The sequence below is a fragment of the Citrus clementina genome, unplaced genomic scaffold (assembly GCF_000493195.1).
Source record: "Citrus clementina cultivar Clemenules unplaced genomic scaffold, Citrus_clementina_v1.0 scaffold_3, whole genome shotgun sequence".
Classification (NCBI taxonomy): domain Eukaryota; kingdom Viridiplantae; phylum Streptophyta; class Magnoliopsida; order Sapindales; family Rutaceae; genus Citrus; species Citrus x clementina.
In genome coordinates this window covers 41,358,259-41,377,750 of record NW_006262339.1, presented here as the reverse complement: position 1 = coordinate 41,377,750, position 19,492 = coordinate 41,358,259, and the positions used below count along the sequence as shown (strand labels likewise).

Genomic DNA, 19,492 nt, shown 5'->3' with positions numbered 1-19,492 from the left:
CAGCCAGGAGAACTATAAAAACATAAACATGAAGCAAGAAATAGTGCAATAGAAAACAGCAGTTCATGTTTAAATCAGAATTTAGTTTTTGATGTGAACACAATGGGGCTTTAGAGAAGAAAAACAAAGGAAGAAAATCACTAGTAGAACTACAGTGTGTTCTAAAACCTTCCTCTGCCCCTAAAGCCACCACCACGACCACCTCTAGGAGGTCCACCTCTGCCCCTAAAGCCACCTCCTCCTCCACCACGACCACGGCCTCCACCTCTACCACCTCCTCTGCCCCTAAAGCCACCTCCTCCACGGCCACCTCTTGCACCAGCTTGTGCCTGTCCCCTGCAATAATAATGCATGCCATCATTATTTGATTTATTAAAAATAAATAAATAACTGCATGTCACTCAAGGACCATATAGGCAACGACAGCCTAATGCGAAGATGTAATACATCTTGGCGGATCAGGAATAGAACAGAAACTACCTCACTGATCAAAAGACGACTAACTCGGGCAAGTGCAGGCAGTCAAAGCAATAACCAAACTCCTTAGGAATGACTTGCACCGCTGAACTGGTGCCAGGTCATCCAAAGGTCTGTTGTTGGTTAATTAAAAGGTTCAATCAATAACCTCATATGCTCCCATGAAGGTGATATCTCACCCCAGGAGAGAAGGAACTATTCTGCACCAGGAAGGCACCACGAATTGAAGGTTCAACTCTAGGAGGAGTTTAGTACCAATGGGACACAGAACATCTTCAACAACATAACAGATTCTTTACTAGGTAAAATGAATCATTGTTTCTAACAAAATGACAGATAGGGACAGAAAACTCACTTTGGTTGCGGAAGAAATCTAGCAAGAGGCAACAGCTTGCTTGGGTCAATGTAGAACTTATCACCCAGTGAATATGAAGTTGCAACAATACCTTCCATCATTTTGACCGAAAAATACTGCAATGACAGTAGAATAAACCACATCAAAACTTAATCAAAATAGGTAGTACAACAAATTATCAACATGAAAACCAAAATGAATACTCACAGATTCATTAATGGGACCAAAAATTTCATCAACTTTCCCTATCTGGGTCTTGTTTTGCAGATAGATTGGAGCATTAAAGTAAGGTATTTTCTCATTGGTGAGCTTTGTCACAGCATCACCTTCACACGCATGAAGAAACGACGATACCTCTACAAATAACAAGAAAAATAGTTATAACAAAATAATCAAACACATTATCCAATCATTTTCAAAGCGATAACATTACGAGAAAAAAATTCATCAGGTTTTTGCTTTTCAAAAAAATTAAATTACTTCCAACTCACTGACCAAAATGAAGTCTTTTTATAACCTTTTACTCTTCACCCATCACTTTTTTTTTAAAAATTCTCTTCCGTTGGACAAACTAACAATATCCCAAACATACTAACAAGCACAATAAAGCAAACATTTTTCCTCTATTTTCTCAGCAACCAAACAAGAAAAGACAGCACAAGAAAGAAAGAAGGACGAACCAACAACTTCGGCAGGAGGTCCTTCGTCACGGAAACCAAAACCACCTCGACCGCCACCGCCACGGCCGCCTCCACCAAAACGGCCGCCGCCCCTTCCACCGCGGCCTCCGTCTCTTCCTCCCCTGAAACCGCCTCCTCCTCTCGGGGGTCTCATTTTTTTAATCTGGGTTTGGGTTGATTTTAGGAGAAACGACAAGGGGCTTAGTGTTATTACAAGCGCGCGACTCCGTCTGCGTTAGCTTTAGGGTTTTAGTTTAGGGTTTTGAAGTGGCTCGTTGCCTGCCAAATGACCATACTATCCCATACTCTTATTTCATTTGGATTTGTTTTACAAATTGCATAAAACATTAAAACACTGTGTGTTCGAATTTATTTATTTTTAATAGAATTAAGCTCAAATAGATGAGAATAAGATATTAAAAATGGAACGAAGGAGATTGAAAAATAAATTTTTGCTTATTTATTTAAAAAAATACTCCAACATATTTGCTTATTTAATATATGTCAATTTTACGTTTTTACATCAATTTATAATATTTGTAAATATTATTTTCTTACCCAATCTTTGTTCTCTTTATCTTTAAGGTGGATGGTATTTTATTTTTGTTTTTAATTTTTATTGTGTGATTTTTGAGATTTATTGATGATTTGGTGTTGAATTTTTTTTTTTTTTTTTTGGATAAACTGGGCCTCAATCAAGAGTTAGAGAACAACATGGTATATTTCTATCATTCTTTGTTTGTTTAAAAGGGCACTAAAGCAATTGAGGACATATTCCTTGATTTGTCCAAAACAAAGGAGATCCCTATGAGTTATGAGACCTTTGCAAATATGTCAAATCTCAAATGGCTTAAATTTTACATTCCTGAGCGTTTTGATGTTTCAACTATGAGCGTTAGAGTGCATTTTGATTAAGTTTTTAAATATCTTCCTGAAAAATTGAGATATCTCCACTGACATGGATATCTTTTGAAAAATTTACTGTCATTTTATTTTAAACCAGAGTATCTCATTGAACTGAATTTGCCTTATAGTGAAGTTAGGTAAATTTGGGTAGGAGAAAAGGTGTATTGTATTACTATTACCAATATATATATATATATATATATATTTATTTTATTTTTTTTTTTGATAAGTTGAATTTTAATTGTGCGTTTCTTCAAACTGTCTATTTTGTTAAGAATAAAATTTATGCTGAAAAGGAATTTAATGGTACGGATGTGTTGACTGGATTATTAACACTGCAATCCATATTGTTTTAACCATTAGTTAGAAAAACCAGTGGTCTCAAGATTTTGACAAATAAACCCATATTATTTCAAAAATTTTACATTTGGGTCTATGGACTTAATTTGACCATTAAACTGAGTAATAAGGAACAGTGTAATCTCATGCCAAAGTTCTGAAACATATGAAAAATCAATACACGTTAGCAATTTGTTTTTTTTCCTTGGTCACATGATATCTTTTTAATTTATTGTAAGCATTTAAATATGTAATAAAAGCATATTAACTACACCTCCTTTTTTGTATGTATGCACGCACACCATACTTTTATAATTAATTTACCAAACATGTATAAAAAATTATTTCATAAATGATTGTCTCATAATCCAAATTTATTAAACATTTTATGAAATATTTTGTAAAATTTAGTATTTCAAAATTTAATCTAAAATTAATTATTTCCAAATGTTAATATTTTTTTTTTTTTATAGCATTACATTACGAAAGATATTAGACGCCCATTGATATATGCATTAAATATTTGCTAGTCTCAAAAATGCCGTTTTAAGAAGCATATAATTTTTCATCATAACTAATTTTGGATCATGCAATTAACTCATGAAAGTTATTATAAGCTTTATTTCAAAAACGATAAAACTCCTTAGAAAAGAGTAAAATTGCAAATATTTAATCCCAACATGTGATTAGGCGTTAAGCTCGCATCTTCACATGACAAGATTGCTTTGCATTGCAAGTTTACACAATTTTCCTTGTCATTATAATTAGACCATACTGACGTGCACATTGATTAATCTCTTTAGGTCTCTAGGCTCCATGATCCCGGAACTTATTGCTTCTTGATGACTTAGCCCGCGGAGCTGAAGATTTTGATACAGAATTAAAGTAACCAATCACATACATAACTGCAGTTGCAGATAAGAATCCAACAGGGTACCCTATGGCCGTGGCTTTCCATGAAAACATTCCTGTTTCTTCTTTCTCCATCTCCTCTGGCACTGAATCAGGTGGTGGTTGCACATCTTCAGGACAAACAACCTGGATTTGCACCCCACAGAGGCCACTGTTGTTTGCATAGATGACTGGATCAATCTGCCTGTCCATTTGAGGGCTCTCAGGAATTCGACCCGAGAGCTTGTTGTTGCTCAGGTATAATGAGGTCAGTTGTTGGAGCTTGGCAAACGTTTGTGGAATTTTTCCAGACAGGCTATTGTGTGACAAATCCAGGGTCTCTAAAACCTCCAGGTTGCCGAAAGTTGAGGGAATGTTGCCCTGGAGTTGATTGTAAGACAGGTTAAGTGACTTCAGGCCTTTGAGACTGCCTAGAGATGATGGAATTTCACCAGATAACTGGTTGTTTGACAAGTCCATGAGAGAATAGATTGCCAGGCTTTTGCTGGAGAGTCCTCGTTTGGAATTCTTCCAGTTGACTATCAAATCTTGGATTTCAACCGGAAAGCTGAAAATTTCAGGCAGTGTTGGTAAGATACTAGGAGTATCAATCATTCCTTGAAGGTTTCCGAAGCTCGATGGGATTTTTCCTTGAAGGTTGTTGTTGGAGAGATCCAGGATTTGTAGACTAGTGAGATTTGACAGGCCATCGGTGATTGATCCTTCGAGGGCAGTGTTTCGGAGATTAAGTACTTGAAGGGAAGACAACTGAGAGAGAAATGCTGGAAACTCACCGGTAAGATTGTTGTCATGAAGGTCAAGGTGTTGAAGCACGCTCAGGTTACTTAGATTTTGAGGCAATTGCCCAGAGAACTTGTTTTGGCTTAGTGAGAGCATGAGTATGGTTACTCCAAAAGATGAAGGAACCTCACCAGAGAATCTATTAGAAGATATATCAACATGTCCCACCAATGAATCTGAATCAAAAGCTGGAAACTCACCAGAAAAGCTGTTATTTGATAAGTCGAGCACCAACAATCGATAAATATTGGATATAGATTTTGGCACATGCCCAGAAAAGTTGTTACTGGACAGCATAAGTACCATAACTGAAGTGCTTTGACCAATGGTTTCAGGCAATTCACCAGAAAAGTTGTTTCTTGAGAGAACAAGGACTGATAAATTTCGAGATTCAAACAAAGGGGGAGGCAGAGAACCTGTCAACATGTTGTCTGATAATATAACTGTTCCAAGATTTAGTTCTGATAGCCACTGTGGGTAAGTTCCTTCGAGCTCATTCTCACTCAAGTCCAAGAATGTAAGCTCTGTTTGAGTGGAAAGCCAGAGAGGAATTGACCCTCTAACGCTGCAGGATCTCAATGATAATTCAGTCAACATACATTTGGGAACAATGCTGACATTGTCGTTCCATTTAAGTTTATTTCCTCCCAGATACAAGCTCTTCATACCCTGCAGATCAAATAACCAAGTTGGAATCTCACCAGAGAGAACATTACTATCCAATCTGAGTGTTACCAATTTGGTCATGTTTCGAATTGACTGTGGAATTGCACCAGTCAAAGCATTCTTGCTTAAGGCCAGAATTGTGATGTTCGCCAAGGTGCCTATATCGTCTGGAATCTCCCCAGATAGCGAATTCCTTTGCAGGTCCATTGTTTCAAGCTTCCGCAGTTGCAGCAATGACAATGGTATTCCTCCAGAGAATTTGTTCTGGCGAAGTAACAACTTGTGCAAATTTGTGAGGTTTCCGATCTCGGCAGGAATCTGTCCTTGGATCGAATTTTCATCGAGGATCAACTGCTTCAAGTTCTTAAGGCCTGCAACACTGCTACTTAATTTCCCTTCAATGGCATTAGTACTGAGATCGAGAAACTCTAGATATCTCAAATTGAATAACTGACTTGGAATGGAACCATTGAGGTTGTTATCCTTCAAGTCAAGATATGTAAGTCTGGTTAAATTCGCAAAACCAGTTCCGAGAATTTCACCTTGCATTGAATTGTAGGAGAGGTCAAGCGTCATGAGGCTTCTTATTTGAAAAATTGGCGTCAAAACATCTGAAGTTACAATGGAATCCAATGGAAAAATATTGCTAAGATTAAGGCCAGTCACCTCTTGTGATGATCCACGAGAACGGCATCTCACCATTTCCCATCGGCAACAATCCGAACTTGAATTCCACGTTCCCAATCCTCCAAGCATCGCATCTGCAGAACTATTATCTGCTAAGTCTCCAAGTACCAGACTTTTGAACTCCAGCAGGGCTGCTTTCTGATCTTCGGGGCAACAAAGACAAGTGCTATTCAAAATACTGAAACTCAAGAGTAGTGTTGCAAGAAGTAAGCTCAAGTTGGCCATGTTCTCAGAGTTCTGAGAGCTTCACCCTTAGGCAACTTCAATGGGGTTAAGTTGATTAGAGTTGTTTATTGAAGGATAAAAATACATTAGAAGTCAACATGTGAATAAGCTTAGACGAATTTAAAATGTTGGTGGGAAAGATCAGGGAAGCTGCATTTGTTTTTTCATATTATAGGCGATCTGACTCTCGCCATTTTAGTATTATGAGATTGTTGACTGCAAGCATCCTTAAACTTAAAAAAAAAAGAATACCATCCTTATCTCGTAAAGACTTTTTGCCGTTATGTTTTCTTAGAGCTCATAATGAGTTCTCTTGTTATTGTTGATTTTTTCAAGTTTAACAATAAAGAAATCAATATGTAAGGTTTTATCGTAGGACAAGCCCTGCTAATGACACCGACGTGCGCTACTAATGATGCTTATTGACTCATTTTTTTACTGCCTTAAGTCAATAAATCGCCTTAAAATAATAAATTATTATAGATAAAGAATGGTCCAGAAAAGTTCAGAGAAAGTGAAATCGTCTTTGTTCTGTGCAGCAACCATGGTTGAATTTTGAAAACGACACGAACTTGCATTTGATCGAAATCTTTTAATGGGTCAAGTGGCAAGCCTGTTTCCACATAAAAATATTTGAAAAAGGATCACCCTATGTTACGTTAAACGTTTAACATAACATAGCACCGGCCTTTGAAAAAAGGATAGTCATGATAAAAGTGATTGCTACGAGATGCTAACTAACACGCAATATTCTATAATAGAAAACAAGACTTGACTTGCGAAGTTGCAACTTTTTTTTACTCCAGAGATTTACATTTAAAATTGCAAATCAACGGTTAATTATGCGTGTAGGTTTTTCAGGAATTCATCATATGAAGTGACATCATACTGGTAAAAACCTGAACAAGTACTCGTTCATTGTTACTGAACCACTTACCCAGTTGTCCAAACCTGAAGTTGTTAATTTGTTAATCCCGAATTCGGTCATTCAAAATGTAAATTTTATTTTCACTTGTTTGAATCACTCTTGTTCTACTCTTATTCCTAAAAAAATTAATAATTGTATTTTAGTAGCTATCAACTTTTGATCCTTTATCTTAACTATATTCTTGAGATAACCGCGAGAAGGGCATCTTAGCATTTCCATATTGACAGCAATCCGAAAGTAAACTCCATGTTTCCAAGTTCCAATCCTTCAAGCAAAATGTCCGCAGAACTGTTATCAGCTGAGTCTCCAAGTACCAGAATTTTGAACTTCAGCCCGAACTCCAGCAGTGCTGCCCTTTTCTTTTATCATGGGGGCAAAAAAGCTAATCAAAATTCAAAATACCAATAGAGTTCCACGGAGTAAGCTCAAGTTGGCCACGTTTTCAGAGTTCTTAGAGCTCCACCCTTGAGCCTTGGGCAACTTCATTGGTTATTTTGATTAGAGGTGCTGATTGAATAAGCTTCGAAGCATTATTATGCAGGTGAGAAAGAGTAATGTTTTGTAAGAAGGGGGAAAAGAATGGTCCAGCAGCAAAAGAATTCTTGCTCGAACGAAACAAACAAGATTCTATGGCGGAAGCATCATGATGAGTGAAGCAACACCGGGTAACAAGAGTTAGGTAACAAAGAGTTACTAGTTCATTGTGAATCAAGCTGTTGCACCGTTGCCCAGACCTGAAACTTAGAGCTGCTGTTAACATTCGATAAGGTTTACAACTTTAGAGGGTCACTAACTGCTGGCAACACTGAAACCAAAGACAAAATGAACACAAAAATATTAACTCAAAATGGGTGCATACGAGCATGCATCTTCGGTTTTTTGGGGAAGGGGATCTATGTAACTCTGCAATAAAGAATATGATGAGAAGCAACGGGTGCAAACTATACTGCAATTTACTTATTCTACATTTGAGATAATTTAAGGCACAACAACAATTCCGAAGCATAACTTGGCTTCAATAGCCAGGAAACTATTGCATATGTATATTTTCAAACAAACTGATGCCCACTAGCTCATGCTGGCTCAGGACACGTGCTTTTCAACTGTCAATTCTGTTAATTCTTTTTCTTTTTAATCTTTTTCTTTCCTTTTTACATTGAAATACTAGGATTCTGTAAGAGAATCCTATATTTTCTTTTAACCTCCTGCAGCAGAAAGCTACCCACCCACTCTCGCAATGAAACTACCCACTCAGCTTTCAAAATTTGAACTTCCACTTTTGGGGATACAACAGAATACACTCCAATATTAGCAAACTGTCCGCCCATAACAAATTGATGCAATATAGAGATTTTTTGACCATTTTTCCTGCAAAAGGCAAATATTAAAGTAAATTAGCAAATGAATATTTGCTATTAGGAAGAGAGAGAGAATACACAAACGATATAACAACTGTAACATTTATTTTCGTTTTGTAAAAATGCTATAGGCACTAGAATCTGCAGGTATTGAGTTCCATACCCTCCAGAATAACACCCAAAGTGCAAGCAGAAATCAAGAAAAAACCCAAGAGCCCGTAACATGCAAGTTTAAATATGACACCTGATTGGACAATGCTAAAAAACCGTATATTTTTTTACGCCAAGAAGAGCAGCTTAAAAGGATATTTAGACTTTAACCAATATGCCTGAGGAATGGGGTGGAAAAAACAAAATTACCCACCTTTACATGAGTGCTTGGGAAGGCAGAAGTACGCAGAGTTTCTTGCGTTTCATCCACCATTTTGCGTCTTGGGACGCTAAGTATAAAGGCTGCTTGATCAGCAGTAGCAGCCATGGATGTTATCCTATAACCACTCTCCCATCTCCGATGTATTCCTTCACTAGGGTACAAAAAATCCAGCTCCACCACCTTGTATTAGAAAATGAAATAGAAGAGGGAAGTTCAGCAATTTAGTCATGGGGTTGCGACAGAACTTACACACACTTTAGCTAATTACCGGAAATTTACCTGTTCAGAATATCCAGAGTTCCTGGACATTACCACACCCCAGCGATTGCCAGCAGTTGTCATGGATGTGACATGAAAACCTTCTTTCCACTTCTTATTTATCCACTTAAAAGGAAATGATTCACTCACTTTGTAGGACTGTTGGGTGTAGGGAGTTCCTAAAGATTACAGAAAATTCATGATCAAATTTGGGATTGCATATGCTCTCTCAATAATTTAATCGCACCAAATATTAGCTTAGCAAAATATTTATCATAATAGTAGCACGAAACTAGTAATATTCATGAGCAACTTCGGGATTGCCAACCTTTGGACATAACAACCAAAGAACTCCCATTAGTTGAACCAGCTATTGAGCTGATATAATAATTCTTTTCCCATTGTTCCATAATCCAATCCTGATAACAAACAATAACAGAAGCCGTCAATATTTCAAGTAGAAAATATAGGCCTTGCAGAACGTTATAGAAAATTAATGGTTTTGAATAACAACCTTGTGCAGGAAGATGGCTGACAATTCATAAACCTGGTGGGTGAAACCCGTTCCAGCATCCATGATTAAAGCCCAGAGATTGGATGCAGAGGCTACACAGCTGATATATAACCCATCTTCATTACCTTTGTCTACATGCTGACGCAGCCTTGCATCTGAAACATTGTAGTGATATCTACATGTCCAAAAAGAAGGTTTATTTAATGCTAGGCAGAAGCAAGAAACTAAGATCACATCAAATTTGTCACACGAAAATTATAACATGATACCAAAGATCATTATTAGATGCATGCTATGTCATCCCAGTCCACGTTAAGTTTTCAAGCTGATGTCACTCCCATATAATGCACATATGACCAATCAACCTCAGAAAGATCCGTGTTCTATTTCAAGAGTTTACAAATTATAACTTAATTAAAATTCATTTTAAAAGTTAAAAGCCTTTTATAATTAAATAAAAATTTCCCCAGTCAATGTAAGACCCACTGTGTCTTTCTGTTTTACAGATGGGGGAAAATATATATATATGTGTGTGTGTGTGTGTGTGTGTGTGTGTGTATGTATAGCCAGACATACAATTTGAGACATTATATGCTATTGCAGTTGTGTTCAAGTTCTCAAACAAGTGCTACTGAAGGTTTATAACTGCAAATTACCCCTTCTATGTATTGCTATGTTCAAATTTACATTGTTATTACCTCAAACCATTCCAGTACATACTAACAAGAACACACTAAAAGCTTAGCTACATGCCAACAAAAGTTCATGATTACGTCAAGAAAGATGAAGGAGTATCACTAGTGGGTTGGGCCTTAAAGTAGTTACACTCAGCAAACATTTAAAGACACAACTGATACTTTCTAACAATAATTTAGCAAATACGTTCCCCATTTAAAGAAACGTGATTTGAATAGTCGTCAGTCATAACTTGACTTATGCTTCTATATGAAATTTTTTGCATAAGGGACAAGACAAATGTCATGGCATCTCAAAAGCAATTACTGTGAGCAAGGAAAATAAATGAAACAAATACTTCCAGAATCAGAATTAAATTTCTATTTAAGTGGTCTTTATTTGTGGATACATAGTAAAATAGGCTGGCATCACTAATTATTATGATATCTCATGTGTAACTTTCTCAATCAGATTACTATCTTTGGATCTTAAGACAGGAAGCAACCAACAAAAGAAATGAGAGGCTTATCAATGTAGGAATACTAAATGCAAGATCTTCACTGTCACTAAGCTAACACAAAGAGTAATACACCGGTAGCATTAAGTATTGGCCACTAAATCTAGTCAAAACAGGAAAATGTCCACGAATAAGGGAAATAATGAAGTGATGTAATCTATGGAAAATTAAATTGGATCCACTGAATCCAAACATGATCTTTGAACCAGAAAATTGGAATGGCAGAAACAAACATTTTATTTAATGATATCGATAAGAAACTCCAGACAAGAGAAAATAATTAGATAATTGAAAAGGAACAATATAAAATATACTGTAACTAGGAAATTTCTACCAATGAAAGCATTATTTAAAGAAGAAAATAAATTTAAATAAGGAAAAAAAAAAAGAAAGAAACCAGTATTGAAAGAAAACAGGCGTACAATTAATTCTTCATCGTTAAATAGCACTGCAGATACCATATTAAGTGGCAAAAGAATAACATCACCATCCATTTATGTATTTATTAAATCAAATCATTGATCAATTCATGTAAATATTACTCCAAAGGTAAATGCCTACGTAACTTGAGCCAATCATATGAAATTCACTCTGAATATCAAAAATGGTCATGACTTTCAGTTTTCTTCAGGAGCACAAAATAGTTGTTGAAATTACTAGAGAACATTTTTAAATGGAAAATGAAAATAACGTAACACTTAAAATTCATAACCACTCTAATTATTGCTTCAGTTCTGAACAGAGCCTGAACACACAAACCATTCTCAAACCTGCAAGAGCTTAACATCTTGGACACAAAATGCACATAAAACACTGCTTGCAAATTCTTCAATTCAGAATTTATGACAGGCAAATTGATTGGAAAAAACTTGGTCACTCACATCCATTGTGAACAATATCACAATTAGACATTCATATGTTTAATGCTCCACAAACTAAGATAACAAAAAGATAAATTATGAGAGAACCCATTACACAACCAGAAGGAGAAAAGCTACATATCAAAATTAAACAAAACCACGCAATGTACCTCTGCTTCATGGGACGACGTGCATTGTAAACTGATATCCACTGGGTAGCAGGACTACCTAATCGAACTTTTTTCTTAGGTTGCTCATCCTCTTCCAAATTTATTAACAATCTTCCACGCTTTTGCCCAACCTGTTCATGCCAAAAAAAATAAAAAATGTTAGCAAGTCATAAATTCTAAAAAACTTAAGGTTGGCTTGAAGAATCACAATCACCTTAAGAGCTCCATCAATTCTGATTGGTCTTAATGATGTGCATGGTTCAATCAGGCTATCAAAGAAAGATATAAGCTTCGCATAATTAGGTTCCTCATCAAACTTCATATTTGTAACAGCTTCAAGAAACTGTTTGAATGGCGCAGGGCAAAAGCAACACATCAACTCTGGAGAAGTGGCCATCTTCTTCTTACAAACAAGAAAACTTTTGTTGTCTCCCTGTGATGATCAAACAAATAAAATAGTTACTAAAAGCTTGGGATTCACAAATAAAAAGCAACAAACAAACTCACCTGATACCCCTGCCATGGTAGTCTCCCTTTTATAAGAAATATCAATGTGTATGCCAAAGACTCAAGATCATCCCTTCGACTTCCAGTTCGACCTAAATGAGCATGTACACTTGCATATCTTATTGTTCCCCTGCCAAAAGAGGTATTTCAAACAATATGGATTAAGCTATATTATGAAAATATTGAAAACAACTAAAATATCCAACTCACCTGAACACATCAGGCCGTTGATCATACTCGACATGCTGACCAGATGATGCATCTTTCCACCTAGACGCTGAAAAATAAATGTAAAAGATACATTAATCTAAGAGAGAGCATTTCCACATTAATTTAAGAGAAAGAGCATTTCCTCTACGTGGCTAAAGCATATCACAGAAAAGAAAACCCGCAATTGGAAATCTTTCGGGGAAGGGGGGAAGGATTGAAACGGAACATCTGTAATTTGCTAACGGTTAACTTCAGGGAAAACATACAATAAGAGAGATGAAAAGCGTCAAGAAGAATGACATACCTAGACCAAGATCAATAAGATATAGCTTCTTCTCATCAGCTGTTCCAGGCTGACCAAGTAAAAAATTCTCTGGCTTCACATCTCCGTGAACAAACCTAGTTAGAGAAAGTACAACATTGTAAAGAACAACTAGTTGTGACTATGTCAGAATTATAACCGCAAGAAGTATGTATTCACAAAAGTGAATGAATGATTTATCAAATAGCTTACCCTTTCAAGTGAAGCTTTTCAAGAATTGATATTGCCTCCACTGCAATGCAGGCCGCCATATTTGGTGACATCCTGTCACAGATACTATAAAATTCAATAGGCAAAAAACTGACAAGCATTCATGCATTTGAGTATGAACGTTGTGTACAGAGAGAGAGAGCCCAAGTTTCTATATCTTACGATTGTCCTAATGAATTCCAAACATCCCAAAGACTAGGACCAAGCATGTCCATGACCTGAAACATTTATTGAGTTGATTTCAGGAGATAAGTACACATGGAAATATAATTATGAGGAGCTCCAACTAAAACATTACCAGAATATAAAAGTCTCCTTGACGACCCTTGTAATGTACCCCAGGAATTCCATAACATCCATTCAACGTACTTCAATTTCCAAAAAAGGAGAGGAAAAAAAAGGCAAAAGTGAGTGGAATAAATAATAAAGTCAAGAAATTTTAAAACACTTGGACAAAGAGAAATATGCAAATTTGGACATAAAAGAGTCTACTCACTTGTAAACTTGCCACTCATAAGGAGGGCCATAATTGCAACCTTTACTATTTCGGTGTTCAAATTTCAAGGCAACCTGTAAGAAAAGCATTGTGAGCATCATATTTAAAAGTGTTGGCTTATCATATCGGTAGGAATAAGCAAGAAGTATTCAGTCAGACCTCAATTGCATCCGGTCCGATTCTATCACTGCCACCATGTGCCCTTCTGCCAACATAAACTTGGCCAAAACCACCCTTACCTAACTTTCTTTCGATCTTATATACAGGAGAATTTCCCACTTGTACCTGCACCCAGCATAGAAACATGTTTCCATTACCCCTACCATAAGATTCCCAAGAGTCAAAAACTGGACAATGTAACGCATCTTAACTGTAACTAATCGAATTAGAGGTGATTTCAAATTTAGCCATTAGCTCATGTGGCATGACAAATTCAATGTCATTTTGAACAGCGAACATAAATATACCCAAGATAGACACTCCACGTCAGCAAACTAGTATGGTCAAATCTTAAATCATAGATTTAGCTTTTCTAAAAAACCAAAAACAATTAAAGATCATAATAGAAGTCAAAACGGCTTTCCTAGTTACTATAAAAGGAGAATCGATACAACTAATCGGTTACTCCATTATATAAACAGCCCCAAAAAGAGTAATAAGCAAATGCATGATACCCTATCGGGAACAGGAGTTGCACTTGCTTCTTCCTCAACGCCCAATATTTTGTCTGCACTCCCACCCTCCATTGCAATATCTTTATCCGCCACAACCTCTAGCGGATTGTAAACAGGTTCAGCAGCCACCAAAGCAGCAGCCTCAGGAAGAACCTCACAAGGTTCTGGATCTAAATCGATCAACCTGATGCCCCGGCCTCTACCGGCAGCAGTTGGCCTTGCGGGTATTCCTGGTTTGGCTACAGCTGTGGCATTACCCCTTCCTCTACCACCACCAACTCTCCTTCTAGTCCTGTTTTGAGCAGGCAGTAACCAATTTTCAGTTTGATCAACTGGTTGTGGAGGAGGCTGAAGATCATCAAGGCGTTTCGATCTGCGGGCTCCACTTCTCAACTCTGGCATCGTCACCCCATGCAAATCACGTACCACTTACTTCCCCATATATCCCTTGAATATTCTACAATCAAATAACGAACTTTTATCAACAAAGAAAACAAATTCATCTGACGAGTACAAAAATAAATATATTACAGAAAAAATGCCAAACAATCAAAACTGATCGTGTGAAACATACAAATGTAGATAAACTAGGTTCATCAAGACTTTCAAATCATAAAAGTATGTCACTGGCACAAAACTGATTGTCATTCATAGAAAATCATTTAAATCAAACTTCCACCACATCAACATGCCTATAATCACATCATTCAACTTATTTCATCCTTACATTGTAACTGACACAGTCAGCATATATAAAGTTCAAAAAAGGGCTCACAAGATTCACTCATTTGCTATTGAATACCAAAATTGCATACTCAAAAAGCAGTGCACATGAGAAATCACATATATTTAGCAAAATATACTTAAAAGTTGGACCATTTTTGACAAAAACCCAGTAGTTAAAAAGTGAATGTAGCAAATAATATACAATAATCCATGCAATTGCACATTCCATTTGTGAAATATCACTTTATTCCACCTCCCAAAATGAAAACTTTAACCAAAAATATACATTTACAAATATCTATAATTGCACACACACAACCATACACTGATATAAAAACAGATACACAAGCTACAACATGAAAATAAACAATCAATCAACAAAACTATCAATCATGTCCAAAACCAAACAAACAAACGGAAAAAAAAAAGGTAAAAATCACAAACTTAAGAAAATTTCACAACCCGTATCAGATTATTCATCAGTGATAAATAAAACATGTATAATCCGATCATCAAACAACAGCATAAAAAAAAAAGGAAAAAAAAAAGATCATCAAACTAACAAACTTGAAAGTACAATCACAACAAAACAAACACAGATAGAAAAGTTTTTTTAAAAATAAAAACGTACTCGCAGATCGATCCCCAGATACGATCAAACAAACAGAACCGATCTAATCGCTCTTCACTCGACGCATTCCTAAAACAAACAAAACTGAGACCAAAATTTTTTTTAAAAAAAAATAGTCTTTTTTTTTCTTTTCTCTATTTCCCTTGCCTGAACTAGATATCAATATATGTTCAACAGAGAAAGAAGAAGGGAAAAAGATGATTTTTATAAGATGTTTGTGATGGGTTTGTGTTAATGTGAGATGGGTCTAAAATGAAATGTGTCAATGTGTTGTTGTGTTGTGTTGTGTAATGGCTATGGTGATTATGAAGGTGGAGGGTGGTGCTGTTGTTTTGTTTACATGTGGATGTGTCCATTTCTCTCTCTTTTAAAGTTAAAATTTGAAAAATATATATATATATTAGGTTTTTTAAAAAATAAAGAAAACCAATGGATTGGTTTTCTTTTGAAATAAAAATTAGTAGTATTTTTATTTTATTTTATTTTTTCTATGTGTGAATTTCAATGCTTTTGAAGTGTAGATGAGAATTGAGATGGATGATGATAAATCATGATGATGATGGTGCGTAGGGTGCTTTTGTTTTGGTTGGTTTAGTTTGGTGTTGTTTTTATTTTTTATATATATATATACACACACACACAAGTGAACACGAGACATGCAAATGTGGCCTTGTATTAACCAAAAGAACCTCATTTTTTTTTTTCTACTTTTTACTTGCAAGAAGGACCAAGCAACTTATTTTATGGGAGTTTGTCGTTTTCGTCCTCACCAAAATTTACTATTTATATTTGGGAAAATATCTACCGTCCACCCATTTTTTACACCTTTTTTAAAAATACACAATTCCTTCATTTTTTGGCTGGAATCCACCTAAAGTTACATTTTGTTTCACTTTTCCACTTCCGTTTGGAATCCGTTAAGAAAACTAACGGAAACTTAAAAAAATGACCATTTTACCCCCAAAACGAAAATTACAATTTCACCTTAAAAATTACCAAAAATAATCAGATTAAATCTAATTATTTTCCCCATCGGTCAATAAAGAAATTAATTCCACAACCATCAAATGCATGTTTTTTTTTTTAAATATGTACGTAATTAGAATGCTAAATTATAACAGTAGTATTAAAAATAGCCCAATCTCGCAAACCATCAATTGATTTTAAGATAAGTAGAGTTTTATTATTCATTGAGTTATAATCTCTAGTAGTTAAGATTTTTTTGTACTTCATTAACGTATCAATAATGATATTCATCATTAAATCTTATTATTTTTGGCATTTTTAGGGTGAAATTGTAATTTTCGTTTTGGGGGTAAAATTGTCATTTTTTTAAGTTTCCGTTAGTTTTCTTAACGGATTTTAAACGGAAGTGGAAAAGTGAAACAAAATGTAACTTTAGGTGGAGTCCAGCCAAAAAATGAAGGAATTGAGTATTTTTGAAAAATGTGTAAAAAACGGGTGGACGGTGGATATTTTCCCTTTATATTTTTATTATTTTCACAACTCTAAAACTCCCTAACACCAAAAAAAAATTAACAAAAAAGAGGGATATATACATTATTTACTTAATAATTTATTTTAAGAATATAAAATATATATCTATTATAAAAAATTAAATTAATAAAAAATACGAAAAAAGTATTTTATTGTTAACATTTATTCATATTGAAACATATATTTCTTTTTTTAAATACTTAAGTTTTTTGTTTTAACTCATATTTATTATGATTCATTTAATTTATAATAAATATTTAAAATGTATTTAAAAATAAGTGTAATGCATAATACTATCATATTACATTAATACTATCAAATCATGCTCTAAGGAGTTATTGGATATTATTTACCCAATAAGGGAATAAGTTATATTTATTGAATTCAATATGAGAAAAATTGACAATCTCATATACTTTATCATAAAGTGTATAGCTACATATAACATCAAACTATTATCATCATTGTATGTGTGAAATGGTATATTGGTTCTAATTTCAATTTATGATGTAATAAATTAAAGTTTCACATTTTAAGTCATTTTATTACATCATCAATGTTAATAATTTTACGTTTCATGATAATATTTTGGCTTTTATAAACCATTTATACAATTATTTCAATATCATAATTCTTCAAAAAAAATTATTATAACAAATCTCTTTATTATATTTAGAAAATTACCAATTATTTACCCTTAATTGTCTTGTTATAAAAAATAATGCAATACTTTATATTATTCATCTACCTTGAATTAACAATCTATATAAGTCATCCATCAAATAGTTAGTTTTCATTAGGAAATTAACAAAATTATAGCAAATTGATCATTTTGCCTCTTAAAACTCATTTAACACAAAAAGACAAAGAGAAATTATCATTCACACATCTACGTTTATCATGTTATTAAAAATACTACAAAAGTTTGAATTTATTTGGTTTTTTTATCATGAGTTTATGATTTTTACCAACAATCAACTAGAATGTTAACACCGTTAGAGTATTTAATAAAATTTAAATAAAATTACCATTTAATCATTGAATTTAAGGCATTTTTTACTTTACACCATAAATAATAAAATAAAAATTATTTTGAAATCGAATTTAAGGATTGGATTGATTGGGTGTGTGTGAATTATGGTTTAGGGTAATTTGTGGATTTAGTTTGATTATATAAATTTGTAAAGATAACTTAAGAAGACAAATTAAAATATTTGTTAATTAAGGAAAAAAATAGTTTTAAGTTTATCTAATTTAATATATTGGTAATAAAAAATATTTTTTAAGCTATTATTTTACTTTGTATTTAGCATATTAAATGTATAAATTGCCCTTGTGATGTCACTAATTATAAACGGGAGTTTACGTTTTGATAGATGGTTGATAGAAATTACAAACTCAAGGTAGAAAACTGTTCATATTCAAACTTTTACAGTATTTATGATAACAAATAAACTGAAGGTGGCTAGCTAATTAATTATCTTTTATTTTATATTTAGTATGTTAAATATCTAAATTACTCTTGTAACTTAATAATGATACATATTGTAAATTTAGGGTAGATGAATGATGCAATTTAAAAGTATTGTAGTTATATATATATATATATATATATATATATATATATATATATATATATATATATATATATAGCAAGACAATTCAAAAGTATATGATTAATAATTTCTCATTATATTTTTATGTAGTTATATAGATTCACACGAATATGATCATATGTAAGTTAAATGTACTTCTTATTTTCTAAATCTTCAAATTTGGTTAAAAGTTTGATGATGAATACACGAATTCATACGACTTGTATGCATATGTATAATTCAATAGTTACTCATAAGAAAGGTATGAAAAGGATATCATAAGACTGTAAACTTGTTAACTCATGGAAAATTAGATAAGGAATTGTAAATTGTAAAGATGGTAGGTAGACTCTGAAAGTGTTTTGATGAAATTTTATCAAAATTAGGGTTGGTTTGCAAGTTTCTCATTATTATTATTTGTGATATTTGGGTTAGGGGAAAATTGTCACATATTGCGTATGATACTTGTCTGTAATTATATTAAGTAAAGTCCTACGGTAAGTAGACTCAAATCCTCAACTATAAAGATGAATAGAGGAGGCGTCAATCAATTAAGCTAATAAAGTATTGATATATTCATAGTTTTTTTTTTTTTTTTAAAGATGCTCATGATATATTCATAGTTGATTTATCACGCATATCTAATTTGTACCTACAGCGGGAACACCATTAAATGATTAAAAAAGTTAACAAAATAGTCAATAAAATATTAAAATTGATTAATCTTGCGTGTCAAGGTTGGTATTATTGAGATACCATTGTGAGGATATTGTCCCAAATTATAGTTGGGTCAAGTCAATCCAATTTATGCTTTGAAGAAAAAACAACAAGTAGATACAATTGGTGCATCAAGTAGACACAATGTGGCGTGAACCATTTATTTTTCTTTAATTATACTTTATATTTTTTCTTGTATTCATTACTTCACCGTTTTTAAACTCATG

The 19,492-nt window shown here is 34.0% G+C and overlaps 3 protein-coding genes across 4 annotated transcripts; all 3 read right to left on the bottom strand.

Moving 5' to 3' along the window:
* Positions 1 to 44: 44 nt before the first annotated feature.
* On the bottom strand, positions 45 to 1,947 carry LOC112100107 (putative H/ACA ribonucleoprotein complex subunit 1-like protein 1). Its single transcript, XM_024188227.1, has 4 exons — positions 1,513 to 1,947; positions 1,040 to 1,188; positions 833 to 948; positions 45 to 336 (listed from the first exon to the last, which is right to left on the bottom strand). Exons 1-4 carry the CDS (start codon positions 1,664 to 1,666, stop codon positions 162 to 164), a joined length of 594 nt encoding a protein of 197 aa, XP_024043995.1. The 5' UTR covers positions 1,667 to 1,947; the 3' UTR covers positions 45 to 161.
* A 1,617-nt stretch (positions 1,948 to 3,564) lies between these two features.
* Positions 3,565 to 6,027, bottom strand: LOC18049659 (LRR receptor-like serine/threonine-protein kinase GSO2). Its single transcript, XM_006443356.1, has one exon. It carries the CDS (start codon positions 6,025 to 6,027, stop codon positions 3,565 to 3,567), a length of 2,463 nt encoding a protein of 820 aa, XP_006443419.1.
* A 1,933-nt stretch (positions 6,028 to 7,960) lies between these two features.
* On the bottom strand, positions 7,961 to 15,807 carry LOC18049658 (casein kinase 1-like protein HD16). Of its 2 annotated transcripts, none has more exons than XM_024188646.1 (17): positions 15,457 to 15,807; positions 14,100 to 14,556; positions 13,585 to 13,710; positions 13,426 to 13,499; positions 13,228 to 13,297; positions 13,092 to 13,147; positions 12,912 to 12,995; positions 12,702 to 12,796; positions 12,398 to 12,464; positions 12,188 to 12,317; positions 11,895 to 12,113; positions 11,681 to 11,811; positions 9,459 to 9,633; positions 9,273 to 9,363; positions 8,966 to 9,123; positions 8,678 to 8,866; positions 7,961 to 8,323 (listed from the first exon to the last, which is right to left on the bottom strand). In XM_024188646.1, the coding sequence occupies exons 2-17, from the start codon at positions 14,499 to 14,501 to the stop codon at positions 8,264 to 8,266; spliced, it is 2,127 nt and encodes a 708-aa protein (XP_024044414.1). In that variant the 5' UTR covers positions 14,502 to 14,556; positions 15,457 to 15,807; the 3' UTR covers positions 7,961 to 8,263. The 2 variants fall into 2 exon arrangements, with proteins under 2 accessions (XP_024044414.1, XP_006443418.1); XM_006443355.2 differs by having other exon boundaries at positions 12,912 to 12,983.
* Positions 15,808 to 19,492: the final 3,685 nt, after the last annotated feature.